General features: G+C 35.3%; 1 protein-coding gene and 1 long non-coding RNA gene across 10 annotated transcripts in view; one reads left to right on the top strand and one right to left on the bottom strand.

Moving 5' to 3' along the window:
• LOC126830100 (rho guanine nucleotide exchange factor 9) overlaps positions 1–20550 on the bottom strand; it is a 313984-nt gene that overhangs the window by 39124 nt on the left and 254310 nt on the right. For 8 of the 9 annotated variants that reach the window (XM_056102552.1, XM_050560388.2, XM_050560380.2 and 5 more), the window contains 3 exons: positions 18076–18217; positions 15590–15732; positions 13324–13503 (listed from right to left, as the gene is read on the bottom strand). In XM_056102552.1, the coding sequence (XP_055958527.1) occupies positions 13324–13503; positions 15590–15732; positions 18076–18217 (465 nt within the window). Of the gene's footprint in view, positions 1–13323; positions 13504–15589; positions 15733–18075; positions 18218–20550 lie in introns of those variants that run through there. The other variant, XM_050560428.2, reaches the window with a different exon arrangement.
• LOC126830634 (uncharacterized) overlaps positions 1–20550 on the top strand; it is a 59656-nt gene that overhangs the window by 3577 nt on the left and 35529 nt on the right. The window contains exon 2 of the long non-coding RNA XR_007683895.2: positions 8731–8825. This is a non-coding gene — a long non-coding RNA (uncharacterized LOC126830634). The remainder of the gene's footprint in view (positions 1–8730; positions 8826–20550) is intronic.

Genomic DNA, 20550 nt, shown 5'->3' with positions numbered 1-20550 from the left:
CGATTCTACAGGAATTGGTATTAGTGTTGCTGGCTTCTTGTGGTAATATGGTTTTGCCTGTTGACACACTTCACATGATTTGACCTAATATTCGATTTCAGAGTACATCCGTGGCCAGAAGTATTTTAACTGGATTGCCCTCTGTGTTCTATCTTGTCCTTGATGTCCAAGGGAATCATGGTAGGCTTTCAGGATGTCATCTCGCATGTCTTGCGGAATACATAACTGCTTTACCTCTCTCTCGATTCTTGTTCCTATACCTCGGGGTCAGATTAAATGATATAGGATGCCATCAGTGATTTGGTAAAAGCTATGCTCACTAAGAATCCTACTAGCCATTTTCTGGTCATCTGGTAAGATGTCATCCTGCAGAAACTTTATGTACTGAAGCAATTGCGGATCTGCAGCTTGTGCTTCTTGTAATTGAGGCAAGGAAATAGCCAAAACTTCTTGAAATATGCTTACTGGATCCTGTTGCAGATATTGATTTTCAGCAGCAACAAAAACTTCTGCAGTTGACCTCAGTTTATCCCCCGTTTTTGTCTGACTCTTAAGTGAATTTTGGGGTTGTTTTGTTTTCTGACCATGTCTCAAATTCTTTTGGGCAACTAAACTTGCAACATTGTTACACATCGTCTCATAACTCTCCTTATCAAAATAAGATCTTCTGGATAAGGCATCAGCATTATTATGGGTCTTTCCTGGTTTGTGCTTAATGTCAAACTGGTAGCTTTGGAGGAACAATGACCATCAAAGTAATCTACCTGTTTTACATTCCATGGTTTTAATGAAGGAGAGTGCAATGTGATCAGTAAATATTTGGAATTTTGTGTTGGCAAGGTAAACATGGTACTGTTTGACTCCTATTAAAGCCAGACACTCTTGTTCTGTAATATGCCATTTCTTTTCTCTTTCATTCATTGCTCTTCCGCCATAACATATTACCACTTCCTGTCCTGCTTCATTCTTCTGCCCAAAAATATATCCAATAGCATGTGAACTGGTATCTGTGTATAGAACGAATTCTTTATTGAAGTCTGGGAAGTTTAGAATAGGAGGTGCTAAAAAGGCATCCTTTAAATTCCGAAAAGCTTCTTCCATATCCGCTGTCCATTTAAAAGGTTCATCTTTGCGAAAAAGTTTGTTTAATCGCGCAGCTTTTTGTGCAAAGCTTTTCACAAATTTTTTGTAGTAGCTACATAACCCTATGAATCCTCGTATATCACTAACATTTTTTGGCTGTGGAAAGGTTTGTATCGCCTCCATCTTTTGATAAAATATGCCCAAGGTATAAGACTTTTTTTGTAGCAAAATGACATTTGGAAGCTTTAGATTTGCTTCTCTCAATCTTTGAAAGATAGGTTGCCAGGCAACGAAACATACGCCCACAGATGCTAAATCGTCTGGGCAGTCAACAAGTGTTGTCGCATATTTTTTACTTTTTTGGGTAATGAAACATTTATAATACACTAAAATCTGATTAAGAGTAACAACTCATGAAGTAATTATCAATCTGAAGTCAATCGGATGATAACTTTAACCTCTAGAGTTTTTTCAAAGTGATCAAGGGCCATAAGTTTGGCAGTAATTATCGGAAGTCGCTGAAAATAAATAGGCTTCTTCGTCTCATGACCTTAATTTAACGTCAATCGGCTGGACGAACGGGAGCGACGACAATACATGTATATGACCACATTTCAATGTGGGTGTATAAAAACGACAACTTTGGTGATTTTGAACATTTTGCATTGTCGCAGAAAGTTCGAAATAGCTTTAAACGCTAAGTCACACCCACTTTTCCAATAAAACCGAAGACATTGAATCGATATGACTAGTATGTTTCAATGTCTTTAGCTGACAACTGTTTTTTTCCTTTAGTAAATGCTGGAATGTATACTTCGGCACACCTTACACCAACACTCTCGCTGATATCAAAACCTCTATCCGCAAGAACAAGATCACCTGGTAACAGTTTGTTAAGGAATCCTGAGTCTTCCGTAATTAGCTTGTCACTGACACGTCCACCATATCCACTTGATATAAATGATATTACACCCTGTGGAGTAATCCCAATAAGATATTTTGCTGTATTGTGGTGTTTGTAAGATGACCAGGTTTGTGCGCGTGCCATTAAGTTAGAAGGATGATCTATAAAGATTTCAAAACAGTCTACTATTACTGCCACTCTGGTTCCAAAGTTAGTTCGAAAACTAATTGGCATCGTTTTTCTAAGTTCTTCCCTATCTGGCCAGTGTACAAGAGGTTTCATCTCCACATACATTAGTTCAACCATACTTAAAAATATTCTGGATGTAGTTGCCACAGATATTTTAAAACGGTAGGACAAGTCTTGCATTGATAAATTTAACCTAAGTTCAATCAAAATAAGCAACATTTGTTGAAACTTAGAAAGCAAACTTCTACCAGTGTATACAATACATGGCTCAAGAAACTTGAACAGGGTCATCAGTACAATGTCATTTGGTAAACCTGTGTAATATTTTACTTTCTCATCTGAACCTTTAAAGGACCCTGGCGAAAACAGTTCTTCAAATTTTTTTTTTAATTCCTTATTTTCTACTCGAAGACGTTGGACCCCTGACTCCATAGCTGTTATAAGGTCCATGTTTAAAGAAGTCTGAGTGGCAACATCAGTCTCACCTTCCATCTTTTCAAGAACAGGGTCATGTTTTTGAAGTTGTTGCAGTGTCAATGCTGCCTCACTATGTTTTTTCTTGGTTGATCTTTCCAAATTACGGGAATACCTAGAAGCTGCATCAGTTGGTAGTGGGGACATGAGACGTTTGTCATGACCTAATTTAACAGATGGTATCCAGTCTGGATTTAAACTGTCATACAATGCAGAAGGTTTACCTTAAAAAAAAAAAAGTTAACCAGTGCAAATAATGATACAATGTACATGATAATAAAATACACCATTTTTTTCATACCTACTGTGATGTTTCAAAAGGTGAGCTTGGGGTTCCTATTTTTAAAAACCTGCAACAAACTAGGCCTATTCGTGCCTGTTAATGTAGGCCTACATGTCTGGACCATATACATGCGTCCACTGTGACCTACAAATGTATTTTTGTTCGTTTTTTAAATAGATATATACTGTAGTTAAATTCCTAAGCATTTCAATATAAAACAGAACTTCCACAGTTGATCCCTTTAAGTAGGCCTACCTTAATTACCGCCCCCCCCCCCCCAAAAACTCTTTTTATTTTGAAAATGAACACGAAAATTTTAATCAATGCAAATATTTATAATTACCAGTAATAAAATTATCTGAGCACACTCGTATATTGACCAGGCTGTCCTGTTTTATGTCAGCTCTGGAGATGTTTGACAGCCATTTATCTCGCCGTTGTTTTGACAGTTCCTTAGTTATGTCACCTTGATGTTCAATTACTTTCGGTAGCCGATAAAATGATTTCTGGTCCCTGCCGTGTCTGTTTGAACAATTAACAACTGCACAAAAGGAAGGCATTATGGTAATATCACAATTTGTTGTCAATCGATCGGGCCTGTTAACTACATTCAAGCGAAAATGTCACGGATGTCGTTATATCTATATTTAGCGCTCTTTTGTTTGTCTACCAATATGGCGGACAGCGTCTCGGTGACATCAGCGAGAACCCTCTATAGGCTAAATCATATAGACTAGAATAACAATGACGTCTTTTACAATGACGTCATATGTCCGCCATCTTGGAAGTTGTATGACGTGAAAAGTAAACACTGCAACTCGCGCTATATAGTGCGAAGTGCTTTCTATTCTTTGCGTCTTTATGATAGTGCAGCCTATTATATTGAACTATGATCGTGCGGCAATTTTGTTTTCACATTTATGTTACAATTTCTAATGAATGTGATTGTTTAAATAGTGTCAATTTATATTATCTTGCACGTACGGTTATTTCATCATTTGGCGCAGAATTTGTGGAATTTACCGAAGAATTAATTTGTTGCGAAAGGGTATTGGGTTCTAAAAAATTTAGTTAAATACTTACAATTAAAATCTTGTATCAGATTAGGCCTAAATTCTTTGAACTCAAGACATTCATTAACGATATTATTTTATATATTCAATATATAAAAGTCCACTTTTATTGCGGCAATCAATTGCATTAAAGGAATGTTGCACGGCAATTGAATTTTAATCATAAGTAAAAGATAATGAAGTCGTGAAAAAGCAGGCCTACATTCTACAATGTTTTGCTATTAAAGATAACACAAGTTAGGAATTATTCAATATATATTTATTGATATAAAAACAAAAGCCCACAAACTTTGTTCCACGTACATTTTGTCCATACCCCAAGAAGTCGTAGAATGATGGGCACAGAAGTTTCAGCAGAACCGGACACAAATGATGGGAGGATCCACAAACTTAGTACATATTTGACGTTCTATGTCAAAGTCAGGGGTCTTAACCCAAGGTATATGCATTAAATGCTTTGCCCATATTTTCGTAAAGGGTAGGTCCTGGGTTTGGGAACAGTTTATTTTGCATGTTGAACAGGTTCCTGGGGGGGGGGGGGCATAAAAAGTCAATAATTGTTGCAGATCTGAGCCACAACGTTTGACACTGGTTGAGCATTATGATTACAGCAATGATAACTGAATTGAGACCACATATTATCTATGTGACAGGGGGCGCAAAATCTCTATACCATAAAGCAAAGCGTATCATAGCACTAAATCAAACTCATCTGAGATCTTTGGGATATACATATACATATTTAACTTTCATCGAAATCGGACAAAGAAATTGAGACTGTAGGGTGTCCGCAATCACAAGTGGAAAAAAATTGTGAGACAAGATTAGATACCAAACCCAATTATTATGAATGCAGTTTCTCCATTTGCAAAACAGATATAATTTTTCGAAGTACAGATTTTTCATCACGAGGTACGTCTATGTCTGTACGCAAGTTAAAATAGGCCCTGGACCACATACAACTATCACACATGTTTTGGTTAGAAATATCTTTATGGAATTTACAGGCTTGATACAAGGAGCATTGTGTGTCAGTGAGTAAGATGTTGGCTCGCTTAAAATTCCATGTTCGATCCCTGTGTTGTCCAAGATAAGTTTATTCGGAGACGAACAGTAGGCTTTAAACCACATTTTATTTCAACAATAGAAGTCTTCATTAGCAGTGGGAGGAAATCCCAGATATGGTTCAAAATCAACTAATAATGGTTCATTTTCAACAATATATCATAATTCAAGTTGTAACTTAAAGATACATTATAGGAGATTTAGATAAAGAGTTGGAAGTTCTTGCTATAAAGAGGATATGCCGACAATTACAGTCAAATTACTTCACTCGGCGCCCAAAAAATCTCATTTTTAAAAACACTATAAACTTGATTGTCATTGTTACCGCTGTAACGATAATAAAGAAAGTCTTGATTATCCACTTTTGCAGTTAATCATCATTAATAGTTTATGTAACATTTCTGGCCTAAAGAAAGTCTAGCTCGAACAAAATGTATGTTTAACAAACGTGTAATAACAATAAACTTTTAGTTGCACATATGTGTAATAACAACAGACTTTTGGTTACACATAGTATGTAATAACAATAAAGTTTTAGTTACACATACGTGTAATAACAAAAGACTTTTAGTTACACATAATAACAATATACTTTTAGTTACACATACGTGTAATAACAACAGACTTTTAATTACACATAGTATGTAATAACAATAAATTTTTACCATAACTTACACATGCATGTAATAACAACAGACTTTTAATTACACATAGTATGTAATAACAAACAAACTTTTAGTTACACGTATCTGTTATAACAACATGTCGAATGCAGGTTTCATATTCTTTACTCTGCGTCAGTCGTTGAATTTCTTCTCTGAAGACAGGGAATAAGTCCATGGTCAGTACATGTATATCCAAAACCTTTCAGTGACTCGGAGCAATTTTCATTAAAGTTCGCAAACTCTTATAGAGACTTTGCATCGTTAGGTTTTATCTTCTCCCAAGATTCCAATTTCTTGATGTAGGTTTCACAAATTGCGTTGGGATTACCGTAGAAAGGATATAACGGTTGCTTTATATTAGCCTGTAGGCATCACCAAACGTGTGTAATCGGCTAGATAACTTAGAAGTTCTTCCAGGTCATTGGTCCTTTTTTCGAAACAAATCTTGAAACTGCTTCGCCATTTTTGGAATTGTAGGCGGTCACCTTTAAACAGAATAGGCTTGAGGGGTGGAAGAGTCGTTCTAGCCATTAATTGACCAAGTTTTTCTACATCAATCGATGATGAAACTTCTTCCTTTAAAAAGGGGATGTGTGCTCTTGACCGCATTTAGTTACCGTTATCGGAGTCAGTATCACTGATTCTCTAGTAGGTTCTTCAAGATCTACAATTGATGCTGGGTGTCGGGATTTTAAAGTATCAATTAAACGTTCTGGTCGATCTTCAAATTCATTTAATTTGCCATCATCGACGTATTCCAGCTTTGCCTTTAAATTTGACTGCAAATATTCTACTTTCAATTCCAGATTCTTAACATGTTGTGTTCCAACACCATTTGTCGGTGAATTTCATCTTGTTTAAAGTTACAATTTCATATTTTCTAAGAAAGTCAAAACATAACTATTTCTATGTCTTTTGCTCAATACGTTGTCAACTCATTATTATACGATCATAGGTTATCTTTCTCACACTTAAAAATCTTCACACCGGAAATAATAACACAATTACCTCCCTTGTTTTCCTATTCCCCACCATAGACTAGCTATCTTCAAACGTTTGAATTTGAAGTTGAAAATGATATTTTTGCCAATTTCTCAACTGGCAATAATGAATTATAGGATTATTCTTTAAGAGTGTATCCGCGAGAAGACCATGCAAAAATCGCAAAAAGTGCTAAGATAGGGGGTCGGAAGTTTTTGATCAAACTTGTGGTATGACACCCCCTAGGGGCAAGAGGTAACATGCTGAAGTGGTTACAAGCTGATGTCGCTCTAAAGAACTGTACAGGAATTATTCATTTTATGTGTAAAATTGCGGTTTTCACATGTGTATTTATCACCTTTTTTAAGCACAGACTGCATTCTATGGTGGAATAACAACCTTCTAAATTTGACCCTGTCTGATAAAGCGGGTGGTCAACTTCTACCCCAGCACTAATTTGAAAAAAAAAATCAGTACATACTAATTTTGTGTGGACTTGTTTTAGGGTACCATATTCACATTGTCCCTATAGTACAGAATAAGATACACTGTAACTTTTTCTTTCATGGTCGCAAGTAGAATTTCTTTGGATGGTTTTGAAGTGCTAAGCACATAGTATCCATAGGTGTAAAGAAAATGACCAGAATGCAACATACTTAAAATATACAGCTTATTGAAAAGTGCTAAAAATAAGCTTTTGTGATACATTTTTTTGCAAATTTAATTAGAGAAATAAATTTTTTGACTTTTATACGTTTTCATCATATCCATAGCCATTATTTGTACCATGTTGTACTCTATACAAGTGTGTATTGTATTTATTGTATATTTGGTATTGTCGTATTGTCCCTTTAACATATTTGTTGTATTGTCTCTTTAAGATTTCATTTTCAAACAAGTTACCGAAAATGGCTACAAAATGTTTAATTTCAGAGCATGTTTCCACTATTCATTTTGGGACACATCCACTGATTTCTACAATACAGAAATGTGGAAGCTTAAATATTAATGGCAACGAAGTCTAATTGCGTCGAAGTGGGTGACATTGAACAGTGTAGTATGGTAGCTACAGATCTCGGGCACCGTCAGCTGCACCTTCAGGACCGGATTTAGAATAAGAGAGGCCCTAGGCAAACACCCTGAACAGGGCCCACGACATGGACCTTGGGGTCCTGGGACAAGCAACTCGGTGAGAGGGTGGGTCGGGGGAAGTCATGGGGTGGGTGGTTCGAATCTCACTTTTAGGTGAATTTTTCATTTTCGTTGGATTATTTTATTTAAAATAATGTCTATTTGAGAGTAATGGATATGTTTGTTAAGATTGAGCACGTCAAAACTCCAATGGAAGGTCGTAGACAACTGCGGAAGTCAATTCCCGTCGACCCCAGATGAGCCATGAACGATTACAGGCCTTTGAAAGTATTTTTTTACCAAGATATTTTTATAAAACAGATACTAATGTATTTTAGGGCTGGTAGTAAACACCATATGAATGAAAAGGAAAATAAATTGTTAGGTTTTTTTTATCTACTACGGTTAATTATCCCCAAAATAGGGAAATTACAGATTAATTTCGTGGGTTATTGTTTCCTTTACCTAGTTTTTGTCAAGTCGATTCCGGTCATTTTTATTTTTTGTATCAAATGTTGGGAGTTTGCTTTTTCACGTGAGCATAATTTTTTTAAAACCACCCCATGAAAGAAGTAGCTATAGGGTGTCAAACTTTGGGTGAAGAAAAATGGGGAATTTAGACAGGCTTTGATATCCAGTCCGTATACAGATCTTGTTCGCCAGAATCGTCTGAAGTTAATATTGTGGTAACAGCACTGAGTCATCAATAAACTGTGTGAGTTTGGTCTTTCTGCTACGTATAGTAAAGGTGTAAGGACTTGCCAAAGTTGGTATTTGAGAAAAGACAGATTTGGGCAATTTCACCATATGAAAAATGTTTTTTCAATTTTCTCATACAGGAATTGAAAGATTTATCTAATATTGCACATTTATGTGTTTTAGGACTATCCCAACTTATAAACCAAATTTGGTCAAAATCTGTGATTGAAGCCTTAGCACCTTCTGCATGGTTTTCTCGTGGACACGCTCTTAACAAGGTAGGACTGTTTATAGATACCATCTATTTTAGGGCTTTATTTTAATACATTTTAAAAATATAACTTAAAAATATGAAATTGTAACTTTAAGCTTGATCATCTCTGCTTCTTGTTTCTCCTTTTCAGTCTGAATCTTTATTTCGGCTATCGAGGTTTCTAGAATAGCCGAACGTCGTCTGTCATATTTCCGAGAGTGTGTCGCACTCCTACCACTTCTGGAACTGCAAGTCCTTTTGGCTCCAGTCTCGACATCCAAATTTCTGTCTGCTAAAATATCTCTTTTACATTAAGCTGTCTTTGGAACTCCAGTATTCTTTCTGCAGTAATATCATACAGCGTAGTGTCTTCTTTAAGAACGGTCTCATCTTGCAGGGTTAGATATTCAATTTTACTAAAACTTTCAGTAAATTCAAGTTCTATCAAGATTTTATTAATATCAGGACTCTTTTTTTATCCAAACGAGTTTCTATCTCTGTGAGAAATTTGTCAATGTTCTGTACAGTAGATGAGAAGGCCACCCTAGCCTTGCCATTTTGTGAAAGTCTACCTCTCTCTGACATTTGAGATGGAGAGAGTTTTCCTGGTGGTGTGTGGTGCTGTGAGTCTGTTGGTTCTTCCATTTTAAATTTGTTGTGTCACCACCGGGCCGTAGAATACAGCTGACTGGATGATTTGGTTGTCGAATCAATTCGAGAAATGTTTAAAACTGTAGCTACGCACTCAATCTTTTTTTCTCAATAAAAATTATGTCTGTGTGTCGATCTTTTATTGAGGTGTCATAGACTGCCCAGTGGTTTTCTACAAAATATAAACAAAAACTTATGTGAACGATGTCTGATCTTATTCATTGGAAAGGGGGGGGGGGGTAAATATTACGAATTATGAAATAAATAAACAAATAACACATCATGACATGGTCACGAAATGAGGAAATATGATTACTTACAAACATTGCTTTCCCAAAGTCTTGGAAATAATTAAAGAGTTGTCAAAACTTATAAAATTCAAGTTTTTAATTTTTAATCTTTGGGCTGTCAGAGATCACATTGTTATCTATAGTTATTGTCTCAAATATCAGGGGCGGATCCAGGAATTTTTGCAGGAGGGGATTTGCCAGGTTCCTGAGACAATGCATCTCTCCTCCCACCTCCTGCATGGTCTCTATCGTCATTTTGGCGTATATACATACACATTGAGCTTTTTAAACAGAGAAATTCAACACCTCGTTTGATGTCATTTTTTATTATGAATTAATACAATGACATTGTGATTCAATTTCATGAATGCAAAGCATTGATTGTGATATCACATAATGTGATTAATGTCTATATCATTATCTCGTGCTTTGAGTGCCCATCCTGTCCCACATCTGACGATAAAGCATAAAGCACACAGCGGAGAAACTTTTCTCATAAAAAGTATTGATTTACAAAAAAAATTATGTAGCTGAGCAGGGGGGGGGGGGGGTCCCCTCTGGATCCGCCCCTGAATATGCTTGCGAGAAAAAATGAGTGCGCGATTATCCAAACAGGAGTAAAATTATTGATTGCGACAATTAAATAAAGGGACGCGACACCCACAATTCTTTTATTAAATAAAAGTAGAAGTTGTGTACATTTCTATATAGATTAATCTGTCAAGTTCATTTTCTTATATATAAAAAAAAAAAAAAAGTTTACTTAAAATTAAAATAGTATAGGCCTAGGCCTAATAGATAGGCCTAAAAAAGAAAAAGCTAGAGTTAACAATAGACTCGTTTAGTACCACTGCTAGGCTACACTTCATAAGATAAAGCAACCTCTCTTCATTTAAAAATAAAATTTAAGCGTAACTTCATAATCGATATTCATTGGGCCTATTCCTAATTTCCGGATTACCGCTAGGCTATTGTGTATGAGTATGACGGTACTGGTATGTGAAACCTCGGCATAATGTTTTCATTTGTATATTAATATTATATTTGTCAATAGGCCTAGATGTATAGAGTTAGCGGCAAATAATTAAAATTATAATAGTATAGGCCTAGAGATTTACATTTATAATATTACATTTGTCAATAGGCCTAGATGTATAGAGTTAGCGGCAAAAACCACCACATGAGAAAATGCAATGCAATTTGTTAGATTTATCTTTTTAAAAAACCAAGTTAACAAAATAATCTAACTAGCCTAATTATTACGATTGCTCGGTAAAATCGCACTAGGCCTAGTGGGTAGCGTAGAATGATTTGACTTTTCCTAACCTATTTAATTAAATGTTCATACTTACTTGTGAAAACTAACACACTGTGCTTTTGTCGAGGTTTTTGTGTGGAGTAAACATCCAAAAGCAAAACACTGGAGTCCACGCAGATCGTTTTTCGTGTGAGGTTTAGTGGAAGGATACGAGTGATCCGCCATATTGTTTACACTGACTACACCTTCCAAGATGGTGCCTGACAGTCGCGTCACCAGACGTCAAAAGTCACGTGATTGCTATTCTAGTCTATGGGCTAAATAATAATATAGATAAATGATGTATGGTTAAAAGATAGGTTGCCAGGCAACGAAACATATACCCACAGCAGCTATATCGTCACATATTTTTACTTTTTTCGGTAATGAAACATTTATAATACATTAAAATCTGATTAAGAGTAACAACTCATTAAGTAATTATCAGAAAACCATTAGAATTTGTTTGGTTTTTATAAAGTTCTGCCCCATGCTAACGTTTAATATACAAAACTTTTAACATCATGGATTTAGCTGTTCAAGTCATAAAGATTCTTGAAAATCAATATACTTGTTCGTCTCTAGATCTTAAACACTGTGTATAAATTTAAAGTAAATCAGATATTAACTTTAGCCTCTACAGCGTCCACAAGATTTTTCAAAGTGATCAAGGGCCATAACTCTGGCAGTAATTGTCAAAAAATTGCTGAAAATCAATAGGCTTCTTCGTCTCATGATCAAGGGCCATAACTCTGGCAAAAATTATCGGAAATCGCTGAAAATCACTAGGCTTATTCGTCTCATGGTCTTCAACGCTGTATATAAATTTAAAGTCAATCGGATATTAACTTTAGCCTCTAGAGCGTCCACAAGAATTTTCAAAGTGATCAAGGGCCATAACTCTGGCAGTAATTGTCGAAAATTGCTGAAAATCAATAGGCTTCTTTGTCTCATGACCTTAAACACTGTGTATACATTTAAAGTCAATCGGATATTAATTTTAGCCTCTAGAAGCTCCACAAGATTTTTCAAAGTGATCAAGGGCCATAACTCTGGTAGTAATTATCGTAAATCGCTGAAAATCAATAGGCTTCTTCTTCTCATGACCTTATACACTGTGTATACATTTAAATTCAATCGGATATTAACTTTGACCTCTAGAGCGTCCACAAGATTTTTTGAAGTGATCAAGGGCCATAACTCTGGCAGTAATTATCGAAAATCGTTGAAAATCAATAGGCTTCTTTGTCTCATGACCTTAAACACTGTGTATAAATTTAAAGTTAATCGAATATTAACCTTGACCTCTAGAGCGTCCACAAGATTTTTTTAAGTGATCAAGGGCCATAACTCCGACAGTAATTATCGAAAATCGCTGAAAATCAATAGGCTTCTTCATCTCATAACCCTAAACACTGTGTATAAATTTAAATTATACAATTGTGGACGCCGGACGGACGGACGGGGGCGACAACAATATACGACCACATTTCAATGTGGGCGTATAAAAAAGGGGGTGTGGAATTAATTTACAGGCATTTCATTTAAACATACAGTGTTTAATCTGTGGATCCCAAGTGATTCAGCAATATTGAGTTTGGCTCTATCCTTCGGAGGGACTTTATCCAGCACAGTGCAGACATAAGATTCATGACCAGGTGTATTAAAGTGTGGGGCTATGTGAAGTGATTTCCCAATCTTTTTCAATTTAATATTACTTCTATGACTATTAAGTCTGGTACTATTTCAATGTGGGCGTATAAAAACAATAGTATATCTACTATATCACACAAGCTACGCAGTGTGAAACCCTAATTAATCAGTGTTAAAACATTACAAATATACCATAGGCCATATTGAACTCAATATTAGTTTCTTCAATCATCAGAGCAGACACAAACCTGTTTCAAATGGACCAAAAATATAATCTTTAAGTGGCATTTAGTGATTGGGGTACACAATAACAGAACACAATTTTTATGGGAAACATCACTGGTTTTATTCTAATAGCACGATGTTTCGACAAGTATCCTCTTATCGTTATCAAGCACAATAGACCAAAAATATACCTTTCTATTATTTTTTTTTTTTAACAAATATTTAGATGGATGGACTGAAACTTTAAAGGACAAGCATTACTATTTTTCTGGATTACTTCAGAATTATATCAGCACAAACTACTGCAATTTTTTACACCTTTTCATCTGTATATAGTTCATCTCACTTGTTTTTTTAACAATGCTTCAGCTACCCAATGTCTTCATGATAAATGATAAAATAATTACCCTAACAAACGTGGCAGGAAACCAGCCCTGACGATCATCGATCACTCCAAACCACCAATCTTTATCCACTAAATCTGTAACACGAACCAAATCACCAGCACGAAAACCCATCTCATCTGTATCCATAGTAACATGATCCCATAATGCTTCAGCGTAAATCATATTTTCTTCCTTAATTAACTGAAAATGTATACAAAATTATTTTACATTTTTGTTCAATATTTTACGTACATATATTACAAAGATAGGTTGCCAGGCAACGAAACATACACCCAAAGCAGCTAAGTCGTCCGAGCAGTAAACAAGAGTTGTCGCATATTTTTTCTAATTTCCGTAATGAAACATTTATAATACACTAAAATCTGATTAAGAGTAACAACTCATTAAGTAATTATCAGAAAATCATTACAATTTGTTTGGCTTTCAGTTCTGCCCCATGCTAACGTTTAGTATACGAAACATTTAATATCATGAATTTAGCTGTTCATGTTATCAAACAAAAATTCATTGAAAATCAATATACTTGTTCGTCTCAAGACCTTAGACTCTGTTTATCAATCTAAAGTCAATCGAATGATAACTTTGGTCTCTAGAGCATCCACAAGATTTTTCAAAGTGATCAAGGGTCATAACTCTAGTAGTAATTATCGGAAATCTTTAAAAATTAGATGATAACTTTAGCCTCTAGAGCATCCACAAGATATTTTGAAGTGATCAAGGGCCATAACTCTGGTAGTAGTTATCGGATATTAATTTTCGCCTTTAGAGCATCCATAAGATATCAAGGGCCATAACTCTGATAGTAATTATCGGAAATGATTGAAAATCACTGGGCGTTTTCGTCTCACGACCTTAAACACTGTGTATAAATCTGAAGTCAATCGGATATTAACTTTAGCCTCTAGGGCGTCCACAAGATATTTCAAAGTGATCAATAGGCTTCTGCGCCTCATGACCTTAAACACTATGTATAAATTTAAAGTCAATCGGATATTAACTTAGGCCTCTAGAGCGTCCACAAGATTTTACAATGTGATCATGGGCCATAACTCTGGTAGTAATTATCGGAAATCATTGAAAATCACTGGACGTCTTCGCCTCACGACCTTTAACACTGTGGATAAATCTGAAGTCAATCGGATATCAAATTTAGCCTCTAGGGCATCCACAAGATATTTCAAAGTGATCAAGGCCATAACTCTAGCAGTATTATTGGATATCGTTAAAAATCAATAGGCTTCTGCGTCTCATGACCTTAAACACTGTTAATAAATTTAAAGTCAATCGGATATTAACTTTGGCCTCTAGAGCGTAAAAAAGATTTTTCAAAGTGATCAAGGGCCATAACTCGGATAGTATTTATTGGAAATCATTGAAAATCACTTGGCTTTTTCGTCTCACGAAATTAAACACCGTGTATAAATCTAAAGTCATTCGGATATTAAATTTAGCCTCTAGAGCGTCCACAATATTTTTCAAAGTGATCAACGGCCATAACTCTGGAAGTAATTATCGGATATCGTTGAAAATCCATAGGCTTCTTCGTCTTATGACCTTAAACACTGTGTATAAATTTAATCGGATATTAACTTTAGCCTTAAGAGCGTCCACAAAGATTTTTCAAAGAGATCAAGGGCCATAACTCTGGCAGTAATTATCGGAAATTGTTGAAAATCAACAGGCACTTCATCTCATGACCTTAAACACCGTGTATAAATTTAAAGTCAATCGGATATTAACTTTAGCCTCTAGAGCGTCCACAAGCAATTGTGGACACCGGACATGGGGGCGACGACAATACATGTATACGACCACATTTCAATGTGGGCGTATAAAAACCTACTAGTACTAATTAGTTCACATGTAAAAATATGTGTTTGAGTATTTGAAAGATCGGTTGCTGAGCAATTGAAACAAGGGACATTACTCCAGAAGCAGTCAATATGAATTGTTGAAATTGCAAAGGATTCTTCATTTCAATAATTAGAACAACACAAATTGTTTTCACGAAGATTGTCTGAAAGAGCATTTACAAGATTTTACAAGGTGTATAAGAGCTGTAACTCTTGAAGTTATTGTCAGAGATCGCTAAAATATAGGACCAAATTTCCAACATATCTGACTTTAATCAGATAGTTATCGTTTAAATTAGGGAGGGGAGTTAATTTGACCATTTATATTTTTAGGGGTTCTTCCTAAAATCGCTGACCGCTAGGGGGTACAACATCAATATTTATGAGCTGTAGATGTTTTATGATAATTGTACCTCGTCTAATGTTTGAAGTGTTAACAGTGATCCTCGTATATTGCGAGACTTCTCTTGATGGTTAAAATCCACCGATATTTCTGATTCGTCAGATGAATCATCACAGCCACCTGATTGGCTATATATACTATTTGTATCACAACCTGTAAGATAATATTTTATAATAAATACACTTAATTCTGTTTAAAGATAGATTGCCAGGCAACAAAACTAAACATATGCCCACAGCAGCTAAATCATCCGAGCGATCGACAAGGGTTGTCGCACATTTATTCTTTTGTAGGTAATTAGGGGCATTTAGGGGTTCTGAAAACTAAAAAAAGGGTCATAACACTGGAAGTAATCTAGAGAAATTGTTGAAATTCGACAGGCTTTTTCATTTTACTAATTCAAATAATGCATATAAATTTCATACAGATCGGATGATAACTTTTGTTGTTTGAACGTTCACAAGGTTCAACATAGTAAAACAAGGGCCATAACTCTAGAAGTAATTGACGGAAATTGCTGACATTCAATAGGCTTCTTCATTTCACTAATTTAAATGATGCATATGAATTTCATACAGATTGGGTGATAACTTTTGTTGTTCGAGCGGTCACAAGATTCAACAAAATGAAACAAGGGCCATAACTCTAGATGTAATTAACGGAAATTTGCTAAAACTCAATAGGCTTGTTCGTTTTACTAATTTAAACGATACATATAAATTTCATACAGATCGGATAATAACTTTTGTCGTTAGAGCCTTCACAAGGTACAACAAAGTGAAACAAGGCCATAACTCATGGCGTAATTAACGGAAATTGCTGAAATTCAATTGGCTTCTTCGTTTCACTAATTTAAATGATGCATATAAACTTTAAAAAGATCGGATGATAACTGTTGTCATTAGAGCGTTCACAAGATTCAACAAAGTGAAACAAGTATCATAACTCTAGATGTGATTTACGGAAATTGCTGAAATTCAATAGGATTCTTTGTTTTACTAATGTAAATGATGCATATAAATTTCATACAGATCGGTTGATAACTTTTGTCGTTAGAGCCTTCACAAGGTACAACAAAGTGAAACAAGGCCATAACTCATGGCGTAATTAACGGAAATTGCTGAAATTCAATTGGCTTCTTCGTTTCACTAATTTAAATGATGCATATAAACTTTAAAAAGATCGGATGATAACTGTTGTCATTAGAGCGTTCACAAGATTCAACAAAGTGAAACAAGTATCATAACTCTAGATGTGATTAACGGAAATTGCTGAAATTCAATAGGATTCTTTGTTTTACTAATGTAAATGATGCATATAAATTTCATACAGATCGGTTGATAACTTTTGTCGTTTGGGAGTTCACAAGGTGCAACAAAGTGAAACAAGGGCCATAACTCCAGAAGAAATTAACGGAAGTTATTGAAATTAAATAGGCTTCTTCATCTCACTAATGAAAACAACATATATCAATTTCAAAACAATCAGATGATAAATGTAGTCTGTAGAGTGTTCACAAGAAATTGTAAACGACGGACAGGGGCGACGGCAATATACGACCACATTTACATGTTGGTATATAAAAATTGAAACAGTGTTCTTAGTTAAAACCAAGAGAGAGAGAGAGAGAGAGAGAGATAAATTGAGTTTAATGTCCACTCGACATAAACTAGGTCATTTCGGGACTACATGTAACATATGGTTCAATTATATTTCAATAATTTGCTTGCACGTAGAGGGTTTTAGGTGTGGAAGGAAAAAATTGAGTTTAATGTCCACTCGACATAAACTAGGTCATTCGGGACTACATGTAACATATGGTTCAATTATATTTCAATAATTTGCTTGCACGTAGAGGGTTTTAGGTGTGGAAGGAAAACAGAGTACCGGAGAAAACCAATGAAGTTTGACAGGTGACCCTACTCCTTGTCAAGTATAAGCTTGGAAGCATAACCACACCACTTGACTCAATGGCAGATCTTATGATCTAAAGCACATATGCGTTAGACCATTCAGTCACCCAACCCCCGAACCAAGCATTTCACTGGTCTATCACTGCATTACACTCCTGCATAGAGAAATACTTATAATAGTCTGGTATAGTTATATTCTAGAAACATTTTGTGGACAGAAGAAATTTTGTTTGGAACCCATGTTTGTGCTGAAATACAATGGTACTACAAAACTGTATTAACTATGTGAATGCCTAAGTTGAGAAGTTGTATCAGGTGGTTCTAAAAAGAGTAAGCATGCCCTGCCTAGCACATGATACCCAGAGCAATGGTTTATATTGAGAAGCTGATGGGTAGTGGGTAGAAGATAACCATTGGGTCAGCAGCAGTGGTTTAAAAATATCAAAATGAAATGAAATGGTTTATGTCTTTACCACAGCAGCATCAAAACCAGGGCTGACATTGTACCAGTAGAGAATCATACTCAAGAAACTTATACACCATTCCATGTTTTACCTCATTAATCAACCGAAAAAAACCTTACCAATCAGACTAAGGAAGTTTTTTCGTCTATGTAATTTATCAAGACTTTCTGGCATGCTGTGAGATCGAACTAATTCATGGTTTGTATTTCCTTTAGCTTGTTTCTTATCAGTTCGTGATTTGATTGGATGTGGTGTGGACATCTGAAAGTAGACAAAACATAGTATAAAAGGGATTTAATAATAATAATATGTACATTTATACCATGCAACGTTCCATGCTAATATGCATGCTCAAGGCCCTACATAGTCTGGGTGCCATAAATAGGTCATAAATAGATGAGTTTTTAAATTAGTTTTGAATGATAGTTTAATGTTCAGGGGTAATGAATTCCACAGAACAGACACAATGTGAACAAATGATCTGTATCCAAATGATTTGAGTTTATATTTTGGGATTATAAGAAGGTGTACATCCAGGAAAATATGGTGATAAAAGATCTGCTTGATAGGAAGGTTCGTTTCCATGTAAAAATTTATATGCAAGGCACAAGAGCTTAAAATCTATTCCTAATTTAATTGGAAGCCAATGAAGTCCTTTGAGTGCTGGTGTAACATGCGAGTTCCTAGGTAAGCGACTGATGATTTGAGCTTCAGTATTTTCAACGATTTGGAGTTTTGATATCAGTTTGTGGGATATTCCAGATAACAAGCTATTGCAATAGTCTAATCTTGATAAAATGATATCCCATATTCTAAAATTGGTTTTATATTTACTTTGCATTCTACATTTTAAAAGTATTTTTTCATTTATTCTTCATCTTAAATGTCTATCAAATCATGTTACATAGGTGTCTATTTCAAGTCAGATCTGCATAGGTTTAGTTGCTTATTATTTTAAGAGTTCACCTTTTATGTAGGTATAGCATGGGTTCCACGTCAGCCGTATATGCCGGTCAAGACCTAGGGCTATGGAAAATGACCGTAACAAGATCTGACCCATCGGTCATTTTCCACGCCAGAAAAAATAGCCTTTTCTTCAAAACCCAATTTTCAAACATGGCTATGATTGACCTCCACCATGTTACTATAAAATTGTACGGCCAGTACAGAATAATGCACACGTACAGAAGCCACATAATCTCATGATTGGTGTTATAGAGTTGTATACATAGCCGTCTACAGATTATACTGAGTGTTGTGTTGATAATTAATGATGAGTGTCTGGTAGTAGAACAATAAAAGTTAATTGATATGTGGGAATCTTATCAATGGCATGAAGCTGTCCGTTGATAATCATTCACTATTTGAACACCCACCTATTGTCCGTGTCATAAGAATTTTCTAGAATAAAGCCACTTTACTGCTATTACGGTCACGCACGCTGTAAATGAGATTATGTATGATCTTCGACAAAAGGGCAATCAGATATGAAGTACTGTTCTTTGAATCCCACCAACTGTCATATTAAAGATGGGTTCCCGCATACAAACTGGGTGATTTAATGGTATATATGGACTAATAACATATTCAAACTAATTAATTTGTCATAATTTTTCTTCAAATCCTTCTCAAAAATTGTAATTCGATCAAACCAGGTCATGTGTACGTCACGTGACTTTTAAGTCTCTTGGAAGTCAGAGGAGAATTCATTGCATACATAAGACGATGTTGTCTTTAATCGCTTACTATTTATTACAAATATCAAATCCTAATTAAATTCTTTGATTATCCACTACCGGCGTCTTTTTCCATCATTTTTATCTCAGAAAAGTGTTGTACGTCTGACTCTTCATAAAGTTTATCAACTTGTACATTAAGCGCTCAATGTTCGCGTGTGACCTTTGACATCACGCGTGCAGAAATTCCTAATCGTCAGGCTGTTGATTAGGGGAGCCCCTACATTTTTGTCCTGTATAGGCTCCATGAGTGTTTTTCGGGGAATCCAGTATTTTTCTAGTAAGATTGGATATCTCTACTTTCCATATCACCATACTTTTATTGGAAATAACCACCCGATAAATACTTCCTGGGAACCCATCTTTAAATAAAAAGATAGGTTGCCTGGCAACAAAACATACTCCCACAGCAGATAAATCGTCTGGGCTGTCAACAAGAGTTGTCACATATTTTTACTTTTTTGGGTAATCTGATTAAGAGTAACAACTCATTTTAAGTAATTATCAGAAAATCATTAGAATTTGTTTGACTTTTATAAAGTTCTGCCCCATGCTAACGTTTAGTATACGAAACATTTAATATCATGGATTTAGCTGTTCAAGTAATCAAAATTCATTGAAAATCAATATACTTGTTTGTCTCAAGACCTTAAACTCCGTGTATCAATCTAAAGTCAATTGGATGATAACTTTAGCCTCTAGAGTGTCACAAGATTTTTCAAAGTGATCAAGGGCCATAACTTTGGCAGTAATTATCGGAAATCAATACACTTCTTCGTCTCATGACCTTAAACACTGTGTATTAGTTTAACTTTATATTAACTTATATTATATTTATATTATATTAACTTAAGCCTC

Source organism: Patella vulgata, chromosome 1, assembly GCF_932274485.2.
Source record: "Patella vulgata chromosome 1, xgPatVulg1.2, whole genome shotgun sequence".
In the NCBI taxonomy this organism is placed as follows: Eukaryota; Metazoa; Mollusca; class Gastropoda; family Patellidae; genus Patella; species Patella vulgata.
Note: the sequence above shows the minus strand (reverse complement) of the source record. Positions and strands in the feature narration are given on the sequence as shown.